Below are 25,770 nucleotides of genomic sequence, written 5' to 3' on the forward strand. Positions count from 1 at the left end.
ATCTATCTATCTATCTATCTATCTATCTATCTATCTATCTATCTATCTATCTTGTCTATCTTGTCTATCTTGTCTATCTGTCTATCTGTCTATCTGTCTGTCTGTCTGTCTGTCTGTCTGTCTGTCTGTCTATCTTATCTGTCTATCTTAACACAGCGTTATTTCCCCTATCTCAGAATGATAATTGTGTGCCGCCAGACTAGGAACAGCGCAAAATGAAGTGTGGAGAAAGGACTGGCTCTGAGAGACCAGCTCTCCCCCCAAAGCTGCTCCATCGGTCATATGGTCCTGTAAATACTACTTTACATATGTGTCATGTAAAATGTGCCATTGAAATAGCCGAATGGATTTCATAGTTTATAGGGAACTGAAAATGTGGAGTTGAGAATATTTGAAGGAATAGAGAGAATGCTTATTTTCTGCAGCATGAAGGCTACAGTATATTTTGATGATCTGTGCACTTTTAGACACATCTCTAAAGTTATGAGAACGAACCCAGCAGTTTCCCTTGGTGGTTATTTCTGCAATACAGTTCACACCCACAACGACTACACTATTTCTGCCTGTCAAACTAACTCTAACTTTTAGTTTAGTGGCACTCTTGTTCCTGTTATTGTCAGGCAGCTGTGTATCTCCTATATGAATTATGTAGACTTTTATGAAATGATGACAAAACTTATTGTGTCCATCACCAGGGGAGACATTGTTTTCTTTTTGCTTTGCAGAAAATAGTACAGGTTATTCTGCTGCGCATGATTGGAGAAGAGCTACAGGTATAGTGATGGATTATAGTTCATATGCCATCTATATTAGAAATAAATGATCCCCTTTTTTCTCTGCCCAACAAATAAAGTAATAGAAAGTAGATAGAAAATCTACTTAAATTGGAGGCCAAGGCTTGCTTGGTAGAACAATACCACCCTTGTTGAACAAAACAAGAAGCTCCTTCTCTCTCTTGAAGTCGTAACGGAGCTAATGTTAGCCTCCTAACTGAAGGACGTGGAGGTCAGAACATATCCTCTCACCCAGAGCTACCTGACACTGTCAGGTATCAGAGACAAACACAAAGAGTGCTCTGAGAGAAGCTTACCCTCTGAGACAGAAGTGTCTTTGTAGAGACCCTGCCACACAGGGCATTCAGACTGGGCCACGCCGGAAAGCACGCTGGTTAACTAATACCTGCTGTAATCAATACCTCTCCCAGAGAATAGAACACACACTGGTTCTTTGGTGAAACTGAAGGGAGTTTAGCAGAACAAGCCACTTTGAAATCGCAGTTTGGGGATTTGTCTCCATTGTGCCAGTCGCCAGACGGTGCTACTACTTGTTATTCAAGCAACATTGTGTGGCGTTATTGACATTCTTGGAAGAATGTGCATTTTTCATCCATGGTCTCATGGCTGGCTTTTCTTCCTCATTGAAATGCTGTATGACTTCAAGTTGGGTTAAGTTCTCCACTGGAGAGGCACCATGCTGGAACACCAAGATTGAGTGAAAGTTAGAGAAAGGATACAATCCTATTCAAAAGACATGACTGATCCTAGCATCTTTGATGCATGCGAGGCATTGACCTGTAGTCTGTGGTCTGTCTGTTAGTTGCCTGTTAGCCTCGTGATGCCAGACTTTCGAGATCTCAACCTCCGAAGGTTTGGAGACATCTCCATCGAAAATCTTCGTTAGAACAGAAAACTGACGTTACCAATCAGAACCACCCCTTACATCTCCAATAAGGTGAAAGACCTGCCTTACCGGAAATTAGGTCCTCCAAACAAACTGGAGTGGAGAATCAAAACAAGACAAAACAGTTATTTTGCTACTCTTTGCCTTTAGCACTAAATGATGCTCTTAGTCACTTGTTTAGAAAGGAGATGCACTTGTGAGTTCTGGTGAGTGGTAGTACAGTTCACTGACTTCCTACGTTAAATGTGATTATTGTAAGTCACTTTGGATAAAAGCGTCTGTTAAATGACTGTAATGTAATGTAGTTCACCGCTCCATTAGGAAGGACCACCCTAAAGATGTTTTTTTGAATCTCTCAAATTGTTTCCACCCACTGTTAGCGAAGACATCTGATGAATGTCGTCATTCTCTAGTTGAGAGCGGCGTTAAGAGACTGACTGAGTCTAGTAGCCCGTTACCGGCCATGCTTTCTGCTCAGGTTCACCTGAGGTGAACCCAGAGTAAAGAATGAGCAGATGGAGATCATTAAAGCAAACAAACACTTCCCTGGTGCCAGGGGCGTGCTGGCCATCTGTAGGTTCTGGAGAATCACAGAACGGCCGCCGGTGATAACGGCCGCCGGCCGCCAGGTCGTCGACAAATCGCGGGACAATCCGAATTGCCTGTCAGCCCCCCCCCCCAACCCCCGTCGACAAATCGTGCGACAATAAAATTTGCCTGTTAGCACCCCCCCACCCCCGCCTCAACAAAATGAATACATTGTTATATGTTATTATTATTATGTTTTTTCGTCCCAGCATGCCCCTGCCTGGTGCTTACTCCCATTGCAGGCCTACTTCTCAGAGAAAACTAGACCCCTTTCTAGTCAGGGTCTGACCTAAATTCCATCCTAAACAGTCTTATGACGTCCTTGTTCACTCATTCATCCGTGAAAGAATGATGTAATAAAGTTGCATATTCATAGTGTGGTTTAGATCCCTCCCTTGTTCTTTCTTCCCTTCTCTCTCTCTCTCTCTCTCTCTCTCTCTCTCTCGCTCTCCCTCTCTCTCCCTCTCCCTCTCCCTCTCCCTCTCCCTCTCCCTCTCCCTCTCCCTCTCCCTCTCCCTCTCCCTCTCGCTCTCCCTCTCGCTCTCCCTCTCGCTCTCCCTCTCTCTCTCTCTCTCCCTCTCCTTCTTGTCTGGGTTGAGGTTCCACCTCTCTGTTCACCCCCATAACCCCCCCCTCTCTTTACCTCTCTCTCTACCTTCCTCTATCTCTCTCTCTCCCTCCGTCTCCCTTTCTACCCCCTCTTCTTGTCCTGGTTGTTTTATTCTATGTCATGTTGACGATGGTCATAAAGGCCCATGAACCCTGAAGACTGTCTAGAGGAGAGAGAGAAAGAGAAGAGCAAGTGAGAGAGAGACAGCGAGAGAGAAAAAGAGAGAGAGTTCAAAATCTGAAAAGGCTTTCTTGGCCAGTCATAACCTTCCAAATACAAGCCATTTAAGAATACATTCGCAATACAGAAAATCAAGTCACCACATTCATGTCTGTGAAAAAGGATAGTAAAAAGAAATAATGTCCTTGATCACAACATCAAGGACAGAGAGGGAGAGGGGGAGCGAGAGACAAAAAGAAGGCAGATTTTCTCAGCGCTCTGTGGACGGGGATGGTGGTGACGCCAGTGCCTTGTACTACTGTACTTACTGTACTTACTGTAGTGGGAGATATATGACTGGGCGTAGGTCAGTCTGGATGGGACGTGACAGAGGAGGCCGAACATGTTCCACGTCCCCCTCTATAATGAGGCGTACACAGTCTTTGGTGTCACATAGTCACCGTTTTCTGCAGGTGGTGGTGATGATGATGATGATGAAGAAGATGATGAATGAACCAACTAGCTCAGTGTGTGTGATTTCTAATGAGGTCTAGAATGATCCCGTAGGCCAAGCTGTAGCTCCGGCCTGCCAGTTCTCAGTGGTAGACTGTAGCTTTCTGACTCGCTGTGATGTAGCGGTAATATCTTGTCCCGCCATGCTGAATCTCCACATGACCCGACCCCTCCTGCTCAGCCTAGCAGAACCAAGCAATCAGGAAATCACGGGCCGAACCTGGCACCCCTCACGAGACCTCCTCTCTTTCTGTTTGAATTAGGAACGCCAGCTGCATGCTCTCACAGCAGATCCCATCCCACCAGCTGAGGCGGGGCCACATCAGTGTGTGTGTGTGTGTGTGTGTGTCTCTCTCTCTCCCTCCCTCCCTTCCTCTTCTGCTGCCTGTCACAGCTGTCTGATGGGACCCATCACTCGTCCAGAGCAGAGTGTGAGGTGGTGAGGCACCACCAGCTATGGCTTACAGGGGCAGCCAGGTCAGGCTATTTATGGACCCATCATCGTCTCGTCTGGGGAGAGGAGAGGAGAGGAGAGGAGAGGAGAGGAGAGGAGAGGAGAGGAGAGGAGAGGAGAGGAGAGGAGAGGAGAGGAGAGGAGAGGAGAGGATGCCACTGCCTACCTTCACACTGGCATCCATCTTGGCTCTAGGTTCTTTTATGATGCACAGGGTGCAGAGATGTACTGTGTGTGTGTGCGTGTGCGTGTGCGTGTGTGTGTGTGGTGTACACACAAAACCGACTTCTATCCAGTACACAGTGGCGGACGTCCTTAGCATGTGCATCACAGTTAAAGAGAGATTTTAGTGGAGAGGTCACCCCTGGTGTCCAGAGGGGGCCTCCTTGTGGGCCTGGTCTGTCCAGCAGGGTGACAGTCTTACTGACAGTCTTACTGTAATGACCCTGGCTGGGAGAGAGGAGGGAGGTGGCCTCATTCAGTCAGGATACTGTAGTTCTACTGATTCTTTTATGCAGATTCTGTCCTCTCTCATTCTCTTACTTGGCTGCATTTTCATTCTATCTCCCCCTCTCTTTCTCTGTGAGGCAGCTTGGCGTATAGGGCTGCTTAGACGGACTCCATGAGTTCTGAGACCCCAGGGGTGAGTATGAGGGGCTCAAATGAACTCTGGACCGGCCTGGCGCTGGTCTTTCTACAGTCTGTTTATGTTAAGCTTAGTAAATACCAGCCTCCCCAATTTCTTGTGAAGGATGGGTCGTCCCTACGAGACAATACAGATACAGTATGTTCTCACAGAGACTGTTGATCGGGTGATTGGAGGACGGTGCCATGCAGAGCCGGGGGGGGGGAGGGCTTTGTGTTTTTCCTCTGGAGCGTGTTGGCAGGAAGAACGCGTTCTTTCGTTTTCTGCTTGTTGTCAGTCACAGTTCTCGGGTAAACAAGCGGGATAATTAGACAAGCACTTATCCTCAGTGTGTCAACGCCGCATGTAATCCTGGAACCGCTCTCCACAACTCCAAAATAGCTCAGTCTGGATCTGTCACTCGGCTAGCAGAGGCGGCAGCTGAAGTTTGCGCCGGGAGTTTGTGAAGCTGTTCAGTATTAATGAATTGAATCAATGTTAATGAATTTCTGTTTACTCCGGCTGCGTCATGCATGCGCTGGCGGAGTCATGCAGGAAAAACCCACACGCTTTCAGTGTGTTACTTTCAAGTGTGAGGGACAAATGAGCTGACTTTCAGAATTTCAGAAGGCTTTCAGAATCGGAGCCACTATGCTTTTCGTGGAGCAGAATTGAATCTGTAATGAACTGAATGAATGGGTTTGATTGGCTCCCTACCCCCTGTCTACTTCACATGCCTGATTCCTTAGTAACATGGCAAGCTACACTGAGATAAACTAATGCCGGGCTCACACTACAGGATATTTAAAATCCTAACCAATTTCGAAATCGGGTTACATAACGCACATAAGGAGAATCTTAACAGATATTCTTCTTGCGCATCTCAAACAAGCACACACAGCAAGATTTGAAAATAACGGCTCATCACACACTACAGGATCTTATCGTGCCCGAGGGAGCAACGAACCACTGGTCTCGCCATCTCACTTGTAAAGTCGGGATGTAATAATCTTAAATATCAAACATGTTTGATATTATCGGGGCCGCCCCGATGGGTCTGTGAGCCGGTCGGGAGGTATAAGATTGGATCTGTAAACCCCTCACATTACAAGATAATCTGGGCCGATCATCGACCCCGACCAACGTTCCAGACCAGATTTCTCCTCCGATTGTAGGGAGGGGTGAATCGGGGATAAATCGGCCCAAAAATCCTGTAGTCTGAGCCCGGCATAAGGGAGTAACAGACATAATCAGTTAGGTGGAAAAATCTTCAGTTACGAATGCACTTAAAAAAAACACACACATTAGAGATAGAGAGAGCCTGACTTTGGTAGGTCTGTTGGTTGATTATTCCCAGAGAGAGAGAGAGACTGAAGGAGAGACCAGACTGAGGGAGAGACCAATAGAGAGGGAGAGGGAGTCTGACTGTGTTGGATCCTCCCAGGGCCGTGGTGAGGTCAGCAGTTGTGGTGCTCTGGGACTTTGGCCAGGGGGAAATTCCCTTGTTGCAGCACATAAAACATACGAATACACAACACAGTAACCAAAAAAACAGCAAAAGACACAAAGGCAGACACTGAGCCACTACAGCTGTTCCACTATGACACAGAGATGACCATGCTAGAATGTTCCTAATACCGAATTCCTCTATCAATTTCAATTTTTGTCAAATCCAGCAATCCAGTATATTATCACTCAAGTGTGCTGCAAGTGAAGGAGTACTGTACACTTATCAACCAAAAATTGGGTACTGTTAAATGGAAAAGTTGCACTAGAAAAGGTAGTCGATGTGTGTATATGCAATTCTGTTCTCCTCCCCAATGCCCTTACAACATCCCCAACCCCTGACCCTGTCTCTCCTGACCCCCAACCTCTAACCCTGTCTCTCCTACCCTGTCTCTCCTGATCCCCTGACCCTGTCTCTCCTGACCCCCAACCTCTAACCCCGTCTCTCCTACCCTGTCTCTCCTCACCCTGTCTCTCCTGATCCCCAACCTCTGACCCTGGGCGCGTTAAGTAGCTGAGCACTTGCATTATAATGCTCAATGTGAGCACTGATCGATTTTCAAAACCACTTAACGTTCTGCTCCAACTGAGTGCTGAGTTGCTAGGAGACGAGAACTTTTCACCTGTTGTCAATCATGTGTACGAGCATCCTTTTGGCATCCAACCTTGTTATTTTTGGCTCAGGTGATGATGATGATGACTATAACGTGGTTTGGCTCAGAACTGATTATAGTTCAAAACTGCTCACTTGTGCTCTGAGCAGATCAGTCTGAGCGTAACTTAGCAACCCGTTAAGTGAATTCTTCTCACTGAGTGCAACTGAGCTGCTCAGCTACTTAACGTGCCCCCTGTCTCTCCTGACCCACAACCTCTAACCCTGTCTCTCCTACCCTGTCTCTCCTGACCCACAACCTCTAACCCTGTCTCTCCTACCCTGTCTCTCCTACCCTGTCTCTCCTGACCCACAACCTCTAACCCTGTCTCTCCTACCCTGTCTCTCCTACCCTGTCTCTCATACCCTGTCTCTCCTCACCCTGTCTCTCCTGACCCACAACCTCTAACCCTGTCTCTCCTACCCTGTCTCTCCTACCCTGTCTCTCCTCACCCTGTCTCTCCTGACCCACAACCTCTAACCCTGTCTCTCCTACCCTGTCTCTCCTACCCTGTCTCTCCTCACCCTGTCTCTCCTGATCCCCAACCCCTGACCCTGTCTCTTCTGACCCTGTCTCTCCTGTCCCAGTCTCTCCTGACCCATGACCTCTGACCCTATGTCTCCCCTCTCTCTCCCCCAGGTGATGAGCCAGGTGGAGGGCCAGCAGAAGACCCTGGTCCAGACCATCGAGTCCCTCCCCACCCGCGGCCCCCTCTCCTGCCTGGACCAGGACCTGCTGCTCCTCAAGGCCACCTCCGCCGCCACCCTCAGCTGCCTGGGGGAGTGTCTCAACATCCTGCAGCAAACCCAGCCCCAGCCCCAGGCCACCCAGCCCAGCCACTCCCGCTGCCCCCCCTCCGGTGAGTCCACCCCGGGGCCCCCTCTCCTGATCCTGGTCCCCCCACCCCCCACGTCCCCCTCGCCCCCCTCCTCCCCGCCACCAGACCCCGAGGCCGGCCCAGACAAGGGCCACATGGCAGAGCTCGACTGTGGCCCCTGTCCCTACCTGACCGGAGCCATGAACTTGAGCGTGTGCAATAACTGTTGTTGAATGTTGCATTTGTGTCGCTGTTGATGTTTTTTTGTTTGTTTCTTGTTTGTTAGTATGGAGCCCCTAAAGTGACATGGGGGAAAAAAAAAAAAAAATCATGGCGGAGAAAAAAGAAAAAAAAACATGGGGGAAAAAAAAAAATTATGGTGGAGAAGAAAAAAAAACATGGTGGAGAAGAAAAAAAAACATGGGGGAAAAAAATTCTGGTGAATAACAAAACAAAACATGGTTGAAAAATATATACTTAAGTCTCCCTATCTCCCTCCCCTGTCTCCCTGTCTCCCTTCCCCTGCCTCCTTTTCTCTCTCCCCCGGTCTTGTTCTCTCCCTGTCTCCCTCCCCCTGTCTCCTTCTCTCCTTGTCTCCCTCCCCCTGTCTCCTTCTCTCCCTGTCTCCCTCCCCCTCCCTATCTCTCCCTCCCTCTCTCACTTTCTCCCTCCCCCTCTCTCCCTGGTCTGGTGTAGGCTAACCAGCGCACAATAACCATAGCCTACTACAGAAAGATAATAAATTAGTAATAAGGACACAATACAGTTAGGCCTACTGCAATTAGGAGAAGTGGGCTTACTTTAACACAGAAGCAACCACATCAAAATAGACTATTTTTACACATTACACAGAGAAAATGCACAACCAAAATAGGATTTATTGTTAATATTTTCGAGACCCCCCAAAATTTCACAAATCGTGTTTTCAGGGGTGCTAATGTCTCATTTAGCGCAGCCATAGCCCCCCCGACTCCCTGCACAGTAGTCTTACTGACACAGCTAGAAACAGACACAGAGTTAAGGCTATAGGGTCAGGGCTGAACCAACAGACAGAAACAAGATCCCTCTCTGAATTATTGAGGGGTAAATGTTGTGCTTAACCATAGCTAAACAGTGTCAGTGGTCCCTGCTCTGACCTGGAAGTAGCCTACACCTGGAAGTAGCCTACACCTGGAAGTAGGCTACATTTCAAAGTTGATGGGTAAATGTTGATGAGTAAGTTTTGCGATATCTCGCAAAAGGTTTTGTGAGATCTTGCAAAAACTATTGCGAGATCTCGCAAAAACTTTTTTTTTCTCCATGTCACTTTAGGGGCTCCGTATGTTTGTTTGTCTGATATGTTTTTTTTCATAGTTTGTAGTGTTGTCTTGTTGTTGTCTTTGTTGTTATTAGTTGTTTTTCCTCATTCATTGTTCTGTTCTTATGTCTTGTCCTCAATTGAATTGATACATTGACACTCTGCCAGTACCAAACCATTTGAGTCTGACTGTTTATTTATAGTCTCTATTGTTTACAAAAGGTTCAGAGAGCATTTCAGTCTGTCTTTAAGTGCATGTTAGAAAAGATCAGGGAGGGGAGTCCACCATGTTTGTATGTGTGTATGAGAATCTACTACTATGCACTCAAACTTTCCACTGTGGAGTTAATCTATGCCAAGGAAATCCACATAGGTGCCTACAACTCTAACCTCTCTGCCATGTGCCCATCCTCTCTTCTGTGCCAGTTTCAATGGATCCAATAAAGTTCTTTCAAAGCAAACCTGTTGTTGCAGCCTTAGGGTGCTTCCATGTGTTTCTACGGTTTCTCTCTCTCTCTTTTTTTGTTTTTTACTTAAATTGAGGTGGGAGAGTAACTGGTCCGGATTGGTAAAAGTTTGGGAGTTGTGTCCTTAAGTACTGGTCTGAGATCAGCTTTCCCCTACCCCCCGGTGCCCATACTGACCAGCTGGATCAGTGCCTCCATCCCATTTCACCCCAGATCTAGGATCTGTCTCTGTTTCTGCCGCGAGATGCATGGACACCTCACTGTGAGCGCCGCCGTCGTCATCGTGTTTACCGGGGGGGTTACAGCTGGTTTGGGGCCAGTGCTTAAAGACCGCCTCCCTCTCTGGTGACTCCAGGAGAGGAGGGGTGGGGGTTATTATGGTATGGCGGGCGGGGGCGGGGGAGGGGGGAGGGCGTGGGTCTCCCGTCTCCTCATGGTAGTGTTGTGTGTCGTTTGTGCCCACAGTCCCCCTGCCCTGCGCCTCAGAGAGCGGGTGGTGCGGAGTGGGACCCGCCGGCCGCAAGTACAAACCACTCACCTTACGCTACCTGGCTGAGCAGTCACGCGGGGGCCAAGCTGCCCCCCGGCAACGGCATGTACCCCCCCCCCCCCACGTCCTAGAAGGGACGGGGTTAATATTGAGATCTCTGGAGTAGAGTAACTTGGTGGCGGGAGGGTAGCGCGAGGTTTGGGGACTGCGTGGTGGCCCATCCGAGAAATCAACCGCACTCGGAAGCGGGCCGCTGCATGGACGCGCCGCCGCTGCGCCAGGCATGAGGCCGGACCGTGATTGGCTGGCACGGTGGTCCTGCCGGGCTCTCTTGACGCGCCGAGTCCCCCGTTTGGCCCCGGAGTGAGTACTGTATGTGGCTGGCTGGAGCTTTTGGCGGGTGGGGGGGGCTGTGAGCTCCCTGCGCTAAACACTGGACAGCCGCCAGTCTCTCTCTCTAACAACCCACCCCCCCCCCCCCCCAACCCCACCCCACCCCTGTTCTGAAACAGCTTGCCAACGACCCACACATGGAGCGTTTTCCTTTTTGGAGTTCCAATTCCATAAAGGAATGAGTTTGCCGCCACTTTGTAGACGTCCCCAGCTTAGCACAGCGAGACCAGCTGCGACCAACGATGCCACAGAGAGGAGAACGGCATGTCACTCTGAGAGCGATGAATGTGCGCGCATGGGGTGAGGTGTGTTTGTGTGTGTGTGTGTGTGTGTGTGTGTGTGTGTGTGTGTGTGTGTGTGCACGTGTATAGACAGAGAGTGATGTGGACGGTCGGGGTGGTATAGTATTCGTGGCAGAAGCAGCAGACAGACGACAGCCCAGAAATGGACGGCCCTGGTGGAAAGACATACTGCATGGATTGGTTTTTCATTCTCCCTGCTTGTGCATCACCCCCCCCCCCCCCGTATCCACCTGCATGCTGTGTTATCAACTCTCTTCCTGCAGGCACTTCTCTCTCTGGTGCTTCTCTGTGTTCACCGCCTCCATCGTGGGTGACTGGCTCCCGTCACCGAGCCCGCGCCTGTTCTAGCGAGTTAAGCTGCAGTGACCCGACTGTTTTAATACTACCGGAGGGAAGTTATTTAAACATTCAGTCAAAGTAAGCCCTGGGAGGCTCTCCAGTCAACTCAGCACAGCGCTGCTGTGAGAGAGAGAGAGAGAGAGAGAGAGAGAGAGAGAGAGAGAGAGAGAGAGAGAGAGAGAGAGACTCTTATTACATGGACTCTAATTGGGTCGCGCAATACCTGCGCCTGTCGCTCTAGATGCTGTGAGTGACTGACCGAGCTCTTTTGAGTTCAGCTTTTGCGTTAGGACTCGGTGGATATCTTTTATGGATTATGCGACAGATTTTGGCAGTTGCGCCACAAACTCAAAGACGCGCACGCGCAACCACACGAGCGCACGCGCGCACAATTCAATTTCCTGTTGTGTCTGCTCCTTACAGCCGAAGCTCATCTAGCCAATCCTGATGTCTCACCGCCAGACTCCCCATCTGTTTTCCAATGAAACCCTGTGCGATATTAATGATAGTAAAGAGCTGCCTGACGCAGGTCTGTTCAGCCCTCTCTGTCTCTCTCCCTTCTCACTGTTGCTTCACTTCCCTCTTCTCTGGAACAACTTCTCTTCCTCCTAGCAGAGCAATCAATAGAAGCTAGGCAATACATACTAGTAACGCTTGATCTGTTCAAAGGCTCATTTTGTAGATCACAGTAGCTTCTAAAGTACCCCCCCCCCCAGCTATCAGTTCTGATCCTCTTCCCTGCACCCCCCCCCCCTCATGCAGATGGTGTTCCTGTGTGGACTGTACCAAAATCTCCCTCGGGGGAACGCCTGAAGTACGGGAAGACCCCCCTACGCTCAGCCGAGCCCTCCCTTGACCTCAGGAAGAAGAGTCTGTCCCATGGTGCTGAGGTAGGAGCTTTGCTATACCTCCCCCTTCTCTCTCTTTACTACTCTCTTCTCACTTTGATCTCTCTCTCTCTTTCTCTTTCAAAATGGCGCCTTGAGGCGCTTGGGAAAAGAAATGATCGACTCTGACTCTGGGAGTAGCGAACAGAACAGGACTGTGGCGATGACATTGACGATGATGAATTGAATTGATTTATTCAGCTCTCTCCTGCTGGGCCCTATGTCCGGGGCGGGGAGAGGAGGCGAAGCCACTCTGGTCTTTGGAGGGTTTGAGCAGAGCCGTCAGATACATGTGGGTGGGTCAGATACATGTGCGTGGGTCAGATACATGTGGGTGGGTCAGATACATGTGGGTGGGTCAGATACATGTGGGTGGGTCAGATACATGTGGGTGGGTCACGCGGCGGCCGGGAGACCGGATCCGACTTCTCCCAGGAGAGCTTTCTCTAAATGCTGGAGCACACAGGCTGTATGGTGTCACTGTCTCAGACTGGCCTGCATCATTGACATTGGGCTAAAATGTGTGTGACATTCAAGGGGTTGCAGAGCGGGTTTGATTGGTTTTATTAGGAAACCGAAACGCCGGCACTCTGTCCGCACACGCTCCGTGGAAACTGTTTTATACACGTTTTGGTCACACGCCCTTCTTCAGGTATATGATATTGATGCACGTAGCTGAAGAAGGTCGTGTGGCCGAAGCGTTGTGCATTAAACTGATTCCATTAAGCGAGTGCAGACAGTGTGTGGGTGTTTCTGTTTCCTTCCTGTTCGTACTCCGCCCACGCACCTGTCACTGAGACTTCATCCAGGTGTGCAAGAGACTCTGTTCTGCTCTGATTGGGTTTTATGACATTTATTGTACGGTGTAACCAGCTCTCTTACAAGACACATCATTTGTGTTAAAGTGCCACAACAGATCCTCCTGACACCTTCTATAATTATTCAAACTGCATTGTTTAATGAGATTCTCCTTCGTGAAGATTTATGTGTGGATTGTCAACTCCGGAACATTGGCAGTCATGCGCGGTCATAATAGTCATATGGCGCAGAGTTATTGCAGATTACAGTAGGTATTGTCAGTGCTTGTCTATAAATCAAACTAATTCCAGTCAGATCACTGACAGGAGTGCGAGCGGAGAGACATGGTTGCAGCTGGTGCATGCTGGGAATCAGATCAGCCCAGACTAGCGGCACCATGAGCTTACTGACTGACAGTCTTATTACAACCAGAGTGTGTGATTATTAAGAGGGCAGGAAATCATTTCTCATGCTTTAGCGTCCGACTAACAATAATTTCCCACTGTAGATTCACTGTTACTGTAATGTGGGCTGTGGCTCTTTGAAGACTTTCCCCAGACCTACCTCTGCACCTGAGGAGTACCTGAGGAGTACCTGAGGAGTACCTGAGGAGTACCTGAGGAGTACCTGAGGAGTATCTGAGGAGTACCTGAGGAGTGAAAGCTGCTGCAACTTTGGCTCTGCTGGCCGCATGTTGTACTCTGCATTCTACTGAAGGTCTGGCCCAGAAGTACAGTACTAGTAACACAGGAGATGGAGAGGAAGAGAGAGAGGGGAGACAGGGATATGACATGGTGAGAGAGAGAGAGAGAGAGGGAGAGAGAGAGATAGGGGAGACAGGGATATGACATGGTGAGAGAGAGAGAGAGAGAGAGAGAGAGAGAGAGGGAGAGAGAGAGAGAGGGGAGACAGGGATATGACATGGTGAGAGAGAGAGAGAGAGAGGGAGAGAGAGAGAGGGGAGACAGGGATATGACATGGTGAGAGAGAGAGAGAGAGAGAGAGAGAGAGAGGGGAGACAGGGATATGACATGGTGAGAGAGAGAGAGAGAGAGAGAGGGAGAGAGAGAGAGAGGGGAGACAGGGATATGACATGGTAAGAGAGAGAGAGAGAGAGGGAGAGAGAGAGAGGGGAGACAGGGATATGACATGGTGAGAGAGAGAGAGAGAGAGGGAGAGAGAGAGATAGGGGAGACAGGGATATGACATGGTGAGAGAGAGAGAGAGAGAGAGAGAGAGGGGAGACAGGGATATGACATGATGAGAGAGAGAGAGAGAGAGAGAGAGAGAGAGGGGAGACAGGGATATGACATGGTGAGAGAGAGAGAGAGAGAGATAGGGGAGACAGGGATATGACATGGTGAGAGAGAGAGAGAGAGAGAGAGAGAGATAGGGGAGACAGGGATATGACATGGTGAGAGAGAGAGAGAGAGAGAGAGAGAGGGGAGACAGGGATATGACATGATGAGGGAGAGAGCAGAGTGAAGGGCAGAGACCTCCTGGGCCCATTAGTCAGTTCTGACATAGACATTCGCTCCTCGGCTAACAACATCCGCACCCTCATCCATTCTTCATCATCATCCATAATTACTCTGTCATGGAGATCTTCATCATCATCTCTCTCTCTCTCAACATGAACGGGAGGATGAGAGTGGAGTGGTGGAGGAAAAGAAAGAAAGATTATCTGATGTTGGATCTGTTGTCCCTTAATTAGCCACTCTGGACCACTGTGACGTCAGAGGGAGTGAGCATGATAGACGAGGGGCGTGTGCTGTGTGACTGACAGCTCAAGTGCGCTGGAACAGTACAGTGGGTAGGGATGAACTTGCTAGAAGTTCTTGTTTTTCTTTTTGCATTCATATTCTGTACTGTTAATTTGCACTGTCCTGTCTTTACACTGTCCTGTCTTGTCCCTGAACCTTGACGATGTTATCCCCGTGTCAGAAGAGCTGTTGGTATGACTGTCACCTAGTGGCATTAGAATGTACTGCGGCCATACTATCACCATTGTAACTCAAAAGACATTGAGTTACAATGTCTTCTTACGAAACCTTCTTAGCGCTAAGAAGCTCTTTGAGTCTTAAGGCTCCCGTTTGCTTGTTTCAGGAGCCTTAAGAAGACTCAAAGAGCTTCTGAGCGCTAAGAAGGTTTCGGGAAACCCGGCCATTCATTGTAACCCATTGTAAGCCAGTGTTGGATGGATGATTAGACTGGATGGATGATAAGCCAGTGTTAGATGGATGATTAGACTGGATGGATGATAAGCCAGTGTTATATGGATGATGAGCTGCAGTTTCTATCCTCGCTGTCTTATCAAAGCAACACAGGGATAGCAGCTTCAGTTGTGCTTCCTCAATTAACACGGAGAATGACAACAACAGTGTTGACATCAGGCCCGGCGGAAGGCGATTGGCCGCCCTAGGCAAAATAACGACAGTGCGCCCCCGACAAGTTGTTGAGCGGGGGGGGCGGGGCGCTAGCGGAGATTTGTGCACCCCTAGTGCCTCGGCGTCCTAGGCAATTGCCTTGTATGCCAAGTGCATGTGCCGCCCCTGGTTGACATCAAACTCTACTTGCCAGTTGCCAGACAGGGTGTGAAGGCAGGGAGGGAGGGGCACGGGAGGGAGAGTGTTTGTGTTGGCAGAGATCATGTAGGGGTTTTCCCTTACCAATCAAACCAGTTCACAGCCTGCTCAGACTCACACTCTATCACACTCTCTACTCAAACAAGATGAATGAAGGGACATGGAGGAGAATTTTTCTGGAACTCTGCAGCAATTTATTGTAAAACAGTTGCTCACTGGTGTCCATGTCAATCTGGAAGGGCGTCGTCAGGCGTTCAGTCACACAGACTATTTGTACTTTGGGAAGGTTCCCTTTGTTCAGTAACTTGGGAGTCTCACAGTATTCGATAGGAAACTATTCTGAAAGCCTTTCAGCTACCTGTACACATCCTCCCATCACTAACTACACACTTGTGATAAATCCCCCCTGTGTCCAGCAGATGGCAGCAGAGCTGTGCCTGTATAGTGTGAAAGAGCACTGCTGTGCTCAGCCACTGTTTCAGCACAGTTTGTGTTCGACAAGTTAAAAGTGTTTTACCGTGAGTCTTGTGTGTGGCTGTGATGACATGCTATTCCCATCTGTCGAGAACATTCAACCAAGACTTTATTCAGCCGTGACAGTTACTGGAATAGAGGTTTGATGGAATACCACCAGAGTTGAACAGTTCCCCTGTTGAAATTAATCCAAAGTCGGGCACCCTTTTCACACAAAACCTCATTCTAATGGGCTTCAAAGAGCATGCATGGCCTGTGGGTTAAGAGTCTAGAAACAAGCTCCACCCCCCCCCCCCCCCCCCACCACACACACACACACACACACTGTCACTCAGACAGGGGAGTGGGTGGAGAGATCAAGCCGTGCGTTATTCCCCCTGACATCCTTACAGCCACCCCCCCCTGCTGTCTCTCTGGTGAGCACACTCCATGTTTGTCGACCTCGGTAGAACATCTGACAATCAGCCACAACTTCCTCACCTCAACTTCTCACATTTCAAAGCCCAGAAAAAAGAGCTCCCGGTGTTATAAACTTTCCAGAGTCTTCCTCAGTACCTCTCCGTTTCAGAGAGGGGCTCATCAGTGATCTGGGATTCTGTGTATTGTGTTTTGACAACCCTCTGTTCTCAAAGGAGTTGTGGGTGCAATCTTTTTTTTGCAGCCCTAATCCTCCAGCTGCTTGGTGTTGTTTTGATGCTGTGCTCTCTTTTTTTCTCTCTCTCTCTCTCTCTCTCTCTTTCTCTCTCTCTCTCTTTCTCTCTCTTGCGTGACTTCATTCAGGTTTTACATCTGAGTTTTGTGATCTGGACAGGTTTCACTATAGTCTTTTATCCTCCAGAGATACATTATGTTAAGAGGACAATAGCCTGTGTGTGTGGATGTGTGTGTGTGTGTGTGTGTGTGTGTGTGTGTGTGTGTGTGTGTGTGTGTGTGTGTGTGTGCGTGTGCCTGCGTGCGTGCGTGCGTTTGTGTGCATGTACACTATATGCATGTATCCCCCTATTATATATAGAGATATATATATAGGATAGAGAACAAAGTTATGAAAATAAAATAAAAATACAACTATTGTGAAAAACTACTTTGAAAAAGCTTTTACATAAAAATGAGTTTTGAGAAGAGACTTAAAAGATTACCCAGGTTTAACTTGGCTGAGACTCAGGCAGGGAGTTCCACAACTGAGGGGCCCGCACAGCAAAAGCCCGCTCCCCTTTGGTGATAAGACATGTTTTCAGAATAAGCAGGATATATTAGAAGATGGAGGGATATCGAGAGGAGAGGAAATAAGAGAAGGGGAAACTGTGGTGTAGAGATAGAGTTTAGAGTTAGTCTGAGAGGGAGAGAGAGAGTTCCCTGGGGTGAGAGGGTGAGAGAAAGTTTAGAGTTGGTCTGAGAGGGTGAGAGAGAGAGAGTTCCCTGGGGTTAGAGAGGTTGGAGGTTAGAGACATCTGAGAGGGTGAGAGAAAGTTTAGAGTTAGTCTGAGAGGGTGAGACAGAGTTCCCTGGGGTCAAAGGGCGAAGCCGGTCTATCACATGCAGAAAACACTGAATGATTACAGTCATACTGTCACGTGTGTGTGCGTTTGCGTGTGTGCGTGCATCCCCTCATTAGTCATCTCCCTGATGAAGCATTTCATGATTATTTATCAATGAGGAAGGAGGTTGGACTCTCAGCTCTCCTCTGTCCTGAGGAGGATGATGAGGAGGAGGGGGAAGAGGAGGAGGAGGAGGAGGAAGAGGAGGGTTTAGAGAGGCTGAGCTCTGCAAGTCACTGGGGACTACTGTCCAGTTAGGTGTGGATGTGAAGACAGGATACCAAGTATAGGCAGTACGGTATATCTTACACATTAGTTATCCCCTGTGAACATGTTTTATTTAGATTCACTGTGATTTTGGGTGCACACCACAAAATCATGTACCAGAGACCTGGTACCACCATACCATACCATACCATACCATACCATACCATACCATACCATACCATACCATACCATACCATACCATACCATACCAGAGACCATCTGGCAGACAGGACAGAGCTACTGTACAGGGGCAATGATTGTCAAGTGCCCTGGCCCGGTATTGAACCAGAAACCTTTTGGTCAATGCTCTAACGGATAGTAAACGGTTATGTAAACTATGAAAAAGCTATTCCGGTCATGTCGTGACTCCTGACCACGCCCTCCCACCCCCTCCCGCATGGCCGGTCCGTGAAAATATTGTCAATATGAAACCGGTCCTTGGTGCAAAAAAGGCTGGGGGCCGCTGCTCTAACCACTGGGCTACCGGCCCTAGACTACTGAGCGTCTACCTACCGGCCCTAGACTACTGAGCGTCTACCTACCGGCCCTAGACTACTGAGCGTCTACCTACCGGCCCTAGACTACTGAGCGTCTACCTACCGGCCCTAGACTACTGAGCGTCTACCTACCGGCCCTAGACTACTGAGCGTCTAAGAGGGAGACAGAGAGGATGTTGGTACTTGGTTGCTGTTTCTTTGTGATATTCTTGTAGTTTTGAGTTTTTCAGTCAGCCAGGGCAAATCTGGGCCATTAGTTGTTTTTGTTTCAGCTTGTGGTTCATTCCATCTTTCCTGGTATTGAAATAGAGAGAAATGCTTGTGGTCTTGTATGTCGTTATACCAATGCAGCTGTACCAGACCTTTGTTGAAATTGTTTATTGTTTGCTTGAGCTTGCCCGGAGTGTCAGTTGTTTGGGGATTGCATTTTTGTGAACAGCCCTGTACTTCCATTGCTCCAGACAAATACAGTCAAGCATAGTTAGCATAGGTCTGCTCTGTACTCATCCAACTGTGGGCCTGCTTCTGGTGACCCTGGTCTGTGTAGTTTAGATGAATCGTGTTTTATTATTGACCTCACACCAGCCCTCTGTGGTATAAAAACACATTTCTTATCCAGCTGTTATCCATTTCAGCCTTATTGATGGTACTCTGGAAGCCAGACTGGCAATGACCCAAGGGTTGTACTTTCTCAGTACGTTACCCACATATTTCACCTGAAGGAGTGACCTACTGTAGTTTTGTCTGATCAAAGGAGTGTGCCAGGGTGTGTGTGTGTGAGTGTGTGTGTGTGTGTGTGTGTGTGTGTGTGTGTGTGTGTGTGTGTGTGTGTGTGTGCGTATTTCTAACTCCTTTGGAACACGTCCTTGAACTTGAAGCACACCTGGTGCATTGTGTTACGAGTGCGTTTGCAGCATCTGTCTAGAAGGAAATAGGAGAGAGAAGAGGAGCGTGCAGGTAACTGATTAAGACACAGTCTCTGCCGTCTAGAGACAACTGGAGAAAAAAACGTGTTTAAGGAGTTATAAGGCTTACATCCAGCCATCAGCCATGATTATGTTAGGTGGTGAACTTTTGCCCTTTTCAACAAAAGTCGTAAGAATTCTGACTTTTTCAGTGCAAAATTCAAACTAGTGAACCTGTCATCCCCCACCCATGAGGCATGTCGTCAGCATGTAGCCTAGTTGTTGAATGTGTAAGCGGAGAGGGCTTTTCTAGTTTAGATTTATAGAGCCGGCATATAAGCCCATCATATTTCTGGTTTGGTCTAAAATTTAGTCTAAGCATTTATTGTCCCCCACCCGGGGGCGTGGGGGGGGGGACTTAAGTTTGGCTGGTGTCACATTGTCCATCAGTGAGTGAGTAAGTCAGTCAGTCCCCCCCGTAGTACCAGAACCCACCACAAAAGGGGTGCCTTTCCAATGCATTTTTGTGCATGGCTGTAAGCCAGCGCACCATAGATAACGTTTGTCGGGTTATCACTCCCTCCCTCCCTCCGTCCCGTTGTTGATCTGCATTTCTATGTTGCCACCATAAGAGGCAGTAGTCCCAGCACACTTAAATAAATACACCATTACATCCCACACTTTCACAACAAGTTTCACCACAAGTTCCTTGGTAGTGTAGTGGATAAAGCGTCCGACTCCCATACGGGAGATCAGGGGTTCGATCCCTGGTTGAGGACGAACCTGTTTGATTCCTTACTTTAGCCACGACCTCTCTTCCTCTCCTCTCTGCCCCCTTTTTTCAGACGGACGGGAGAGATCCCATGGGAACAAAAGTTTTTTTTTTTTTTTTTTTTTTAAGGAAATGTGCAGTCTGTTTGCAGATGAATTAACTGTGTCAAACTGATTGCAGAAACTGGGTGACCAATTAAGTGATCAATTACAAGTCCCATTGATATACTAGACTTGTGCTTACTGTTATGTTTCTCTGTGTATGCAACTTTTGTTTTCTGCTCCTCCTATTCTCGGTCCCACTCCCAGATTCCTGAGTGGATCCAGTTATAATTACTATAATTCAAAGCATTTTAATAAATATGAGCATTGTGATTTGTCATTTGTGTTTGTCACTGGATGTTATAGAAGTTATGTAAAAATGTGGTTACCTGGTGGTGCTATGTCAGTTATTGAATTAATGTGCAGTAATTGAACATTTGAAATACTCCTGTTTTGAAATTATACCTACAGTATACGTGTCTCAGTAATTACCCATTATATATTAGGCTATACTTTGCATGTATTTACCAGGTTTAGTAATTGGGGGACTATGAAAGGAAGGGTTACCAGAAAAATGTTCAGAGTAAGTTAATTTAGCAATAGAAATCCATAAGCCTAGGGATTTTGGATATTTGTCATATCCGGAGCGTATCAGGACTCAGGAATGGGAACATATTGGTATGCAGCGTGTCAGGATTCTGTATATGGATAATATACAGAATGTATGAATATACAGAGTCCTAACACGCTGCATATCAATTATGTTCCCATTCTTGAGTCATGCTCCGGATTTGACAAATATCCAAAATTGTTATTTCCGGATACAGACCCTTGTCGCCCATTGTAGATGGGCTCCTTAGTAGAATGGACTATATAATATTTTTACTGAGACATCAAGCATAGTTTTTTTTTAATGTACAAAGCATGTATGTCCTTAAAATAAAATATACTAAGCAATGGGAAAAAATGAATGTGGTGAGTATCGCCGGTGGGGCCCACGGTACATGTCTGACGGATGGACAAATAAATGCACAAACGAGCGCACGCACGGCAAAGGCACTCACGTACAGTACGGGAGGGGGACAATAAAGGCGGTCGAGGGAGGGAGATTCGGGCAGATTCTGTGTGCTGAAAAGATAGAAATGAAAAGAGAACGGCCCCATTATGAATAAATCTCTTCTCAGCCAAAACGTCAGTGGAAGTGTGAAGGATTCTATACACACCTTCACTCCACACGCCGCAAGAGGGAAAAAGGAAGAGATGGAGAGTGTGTGTGTGTGGGGGGGGGGGCTGACATTTTGCAGGCAGAGGGAAGAGGAAGGTGAGGGTGAAGAGGAATGTGGGGTGGATGTGGGTGTTGAGGAGACCTAAAGGTTAGTCTGCTGAAGGAAGAGTTGTCTTTTGAAGTGAAGGCATGAGTAGACGCTCCCCAACCGCAGTCCGCCCACACAATGCCCTGACACCTTCAAAGACGGGACGGGGGATTTGGTGAAAGTGAGCAATGAAAAACCCAGCGAGGGTGGAAGAATGAGGAGAGGAGAGAAGGCAAATGAAAGAAAGAGAAGGAGCGATATAAAGAGACATAAAGAGAGGGGGAGGAGAAAGAGAAAAATCTAATAGGAGAAAGAGATGTTTCAGTCAATGACAGGATGACGTGAGAAAGAAAAAGGAGAGAGAGAGAGAGTGCGAGAGGTGTGGTGTCCATTCGGCTAACCATTCTAATTGGGACAAACATCAACCTGAAACTATCACATTGAATTCATGCATTCTAAAAGTTCAAATAATCTTGGCCAGTCCCATCTTCTAATGGACATTCAAAAGGAGAGGAGAACATGGAGGTGTCCCCTCAGCCAGCTGGTCCTGAGGCTGACCTCTACTAACCCTCAACCCACGGACAATCTGGGCCAACCAAATTATCACAAAACTAAAAGAAAACGTTATTACTTATATCAATTACTAAATGCGGAAACTGGTGACTGGTCAACGGGCTGGTAGACAGTTCGACTGGCTGACAACCGTCTAGCCACTAGAGGGCGCTGCCATGGGATTGAAATTATATCTCCACGTGGGAGAGTCACAGAGACACGGTTTGGACTGTCAGAAAGGTCTCGACGGAGCGGACACAGCAATACCAAACCTGCCCCGCACGCATGCACACAACTTTGCGCCAAGCCAGCTCCCCTTATGGAGGTGTTACAGACACGGGCTTTGGACTGGGGGGTGTGGGGGTAGAGCCCCAAGTGCACCAAACCGCCCCCCACTGGCTCTGACCTGAGGGGGGCGCCACAGAGCCCCCTCGAACACTGCCACCCATTCACCTACATTCATTTGGACTTGAGCTCAGAAGACAAAATATCAGTTTTAGATCGATAGATCGATTGGACCACAACGCTCCACGGGCGCTGTGCACTAATTAGAAATCAAGAGTAGACAGTGGCAGACTATCTGACCATTGTTACTGATCCAAAATGCATGAAGACATTGACTACAGACCCAGTGAGCACAGCCTGGCGATAGAAACAGAACCACGCAGACAGACCTGGCGACCCAGAGAGGACAGGCTGTGTTCACTCTGCTACCAAGGAGAGATGGAGACAGAGCTGCACTTCCTCATACACTGGGACAAATGAGAAATTAGAACCTCACAACTACCCAGAAAATATCAGTTTGAAGATATCACAAACAAATCCACATTGCATCTTCTATAAGGGACATCTGAATGCACCATTTTAGCTGTACATTATGTGTGGAACTGCTATTTGTGACAAATGACTATGCTGTTGTTATATGTATCCTTTAGCAATGTAAGGTGCATCTCATTATGCCAATAAAGTACTTGGAATTGAACATTTCAAATTGACAGACAGAGAGAAAGACATACAGTCGAGAGAGATAGCTCAGAGAGAGAGAGAGAGAGAGAGAGGGAGAGAGAAATTATAATTTGGGAACCGCCTACTGGCTCTGGCAAGACTGGTTGACTGGGTGTCCAGAGCTGCCAGACTGCAGGTAATTAAGCTGGCTGATCCACACTAGCATGTGACAGGGAGAGGGGGAGGAGGGGGTAGGGAGACACGATGTACGGGGAGATGGAGGGAATCGCGTCACTGGAACTTTCCCCCTCAGAATGGAGTGGGTGGCAGGAGGGAGGAAGTAAGGAGAGAGGGGGGCTCTCTCTCTCTCCATCTCTCCATCTCTCTCTCTCTCTCTCAGCCACGCACCCCGGCTAGCTAGCGCGTCTCCAGAGGACCAAACTCCAGTGGATTTTGCTCTCTCTCTCTCTCTCTCTCAGCAGTGAAAGAAGGAGTATACACACTAACTCAGCAGAAGAAGACCTCTGGTCATTATCTCTGCAAAGGAAGTCACAACAGAATTTCAGCTACATAATGATCTCTCCAACAGCGGAGCAAATTGAAGTTTACTGTTCTGTGAGTTTTGCTGCAACAAAAATACCATTGGCTTCCAGGACTCTTCTTGTCACTGTGGGGGACCTCCATACAGACTGAGCATTCTGTAGATATTCTACCTGAGGTGGAACTCTGCTGATCTTTTTTGTCACTGCTGCTGGAGTGTGTGTATGTAAGTGTGTGTGTGTGTGTGTGTGTGTGTGTGTGTGTGTGTGTGTGTGTGTGTGTGTGTGTGTGTGTGTGTGTGTGTGTGTGTGTGTGTGTGTGTGTGTGTGTGTGTGTGTGTGTGTGTGTCACACTCAAACACAGCCACCATACTGGAGATGAGATTTAGCTGTACTCAGAGCAAGTCTGTAGCTTCTCAGCCAAGCAACGTAAGTGTCTACAAGCCAGCTGTTTGGTGTGTGTGTGTGCATGTGTGTGTGTGTGTGTAGGTGTGTGTGTGTTTGCCTATGGGGATCAGAGGTGTTGGGCTGCCAGAGCAATACCACTGAACTTGAAACATTACAGATCCTGTCAGCCTCCAGTGAGGGGCTTTGTTGACTTCACAAATAATGGAATGTACCATCGGCTCAGGGGTGAACTGTGAAATTCTGTTATGCTTCGCACAATTTCTAGTACCCTTGAAAGGTGTTTTGAGTGTTTTATGGGGCACAGTGGTGCTTTTTGTGGGTCTCTGTGAAAACAGAGGCTTAGTCATTGTGGTCAAAATGGATAGCATGAGCACACATCCTGACATAGTTTGTGTGTTTCTTTTTTTTTTTTTAAAGAATGCCCTGAATCTGCCCTCTCTTTTTCATGGCTGGCTCTGATGAGATCAGTGTCATGGACAGAAGTTGATGGGCCATTTGAGCTGTGCGTTCTTCTTTGACCCAGAATTCCACGTTTCCTAACGAGGAACTGTATCTACTGTCAGGGCTTATAACAGTATCTGCACTAAAGCCCTGCAGACTTGGCCCCCCACCCTAACCATGCACTGGAACCTCACATCCGTCAGGGTAACTCACCAATTGCATTTGTTATGGTGCTGTCCATCAGTAAGGATGGCTCACTGCTCTAGTCTAGCTGTTTCTGTGGTCCTGTGTGTGTGTGAGTGTGTGTGTGTGTGTGTGTGTGTGTGTGTGTGTGCGTGCGTGCACGTGTGTGTGTTTTGTGTGTGTTGTTGTATGTGTGTGTGTGTGTGTGTGTTGATCAGACCTCTTGAGCAGCATTCTTCCTATGATCACACCACGTCTTTTGAACTAGTTAGTGATTTGAAATGAAAACACACCTCCCTCTTTTCCTCCCTCTATTTATATCACCCAGTGCCTCTAAGAACCTCCTGGGACTGTGTGTGTGTGTGTGTGTGTGTGTGTGTGTGTGTGTGTGTGCGTGCGTGCGTGTGTATGCCATGTGTGTAAGTGGATGTGCGGAGCGTATCTTCTGGCAGGCATGGAGTGAAATATTCATGCAGCAGGAAGGAAGGCACATCTCTCTGGGAAACGTCTCTCTCGCTCTTTCTCTCTCTCCGCTCTTTTTCATGGTGTTGGCTGACTTCATGACTCGTCACTCTGGGAATCCTCACTCTCTGTCTTCTATGATTCCACGCTTGAAAAGAGAGAGAAAGAGAGAGAAGGGGGCATTTCTGTTGCCCATAGGCTCGGGAGCGTTTAGTTGCTTTAAACATTAGGCTCTTTTCCCCCCTGCCCTGAGTCACTGCAGGAGAAGATGCTGTACGGAGACATTATCTCATCCTTAACCAGGTTTGGATCTGCTGGCTGAATGCTAGATCACAAGCAGGGCACACCATCCTGTCCACAGCCTCCCTTCTCTCTCTCTCTCTCTCACACACACACACACACACACACACACACACACTATTTTCCTCTCTCTCTGTTCCATGTCATGTCAGTGTGTTGTGAAGGCGTGATGAGGCCATGCTGTATGCGGTTGGTGGGTATCAGCTCCGCGGGAGGCTCGCGGCCGCGTTCTTTCTGAACCAGCCTGACCTCCTGCTCACACTGCATCAGTGCATCATTACAGTGGGAAGACTTTTGTATGCAGCAGGACATTGACAGTGCTCATGAATAGGCAGAGCAGTGAAAGAGACTGTGAATGGACAGAACGGAGAAAGAGGCCGTCTTTCAAATGGTGTGACAAAGTATGTGACCTGTGAATTGAATCCTGTGAATTGCCACTGACAAAAATGGCTTCCAATCCTACCCACCAATTTACTGGTGGTTGTGATTCTCTTGTACGTTTAAAATAAATGATTAATGAAATAAATAATTTAAACCAGAAAGTACATTTCCTGGAGAAAATGTGAGGTGGGCTAGCTGCTGCAGCTGTATGTAACAGCTATTGCTAGTACTACTACAGACCGGGCAATCTCCATGCACCCACCGGCGAAGACCGTGTGTCTCTAGGCCACTCGGGCTGAATTGAGCGGTCAGTGGTGTGGACAGTGGCGTGGTGGCGAGACTCCACCCCCTCGGGTCAGAGCCGGTCAGGGACAGTGTACCCCTCTCCGGGCCACCTACCCACCCCCACCGGTGAAGACCGTGTGTCTCTAGCCCACTCGGGCTGCGTTGTGGGGCTCGTGGTGTGGATAGTGGCGTGGTGGTGAGACTCCGCCCCCTCAGGTGAGAGCCTGTCGGGGGCAGTGCAATGACCTCCGGGCAATCTCCATGCACCCACCGGCGAAGACCGTGTCTCTAGCCCACTCAGGGGCTT

General features: G+C 48.2%; 1 protein-coding gene across 2 annotated transcripts in view; it reads left to right on the plus strand.

The window, feature by feature from the left end:
• Positions 1–25,770, plus strand: part of osbpl10a (oxysterol binding protein-like 10a) — a 67,648-nt gene that overhangs the window by 33,567 nt on the left and 8,311 nt on the right. For both annotated transcript variants that reach the window (XM_084454852.1, XM_084454853.1), the window contains exons 6-7: positions 7,428–7,647; positions 11,656–11,783. In XM_084454852.1, coding sequence (XP_084310978.1) covers positions 7,428–7,647; positions 11,656–11,783 — 348 coding nt within the window. The remainder of the gene's footprint in view (positions 1–7,427; positions 7,648–11,655; positions 11,784–25,770) is intronic.

Source organism: Borostomias antarcticus (assembly GCF_949987555.1).
Source record: "Borostomias antarcticus genome assembly, chromosome: 21".
NCBI classification, from domain to species: domain Eukaryota; kingdom Metazoa; phylum Chordata; class Actinopteri; order Stomiiformes; family Stomiidae; genus Borostomias; species Borostomias antarcticus.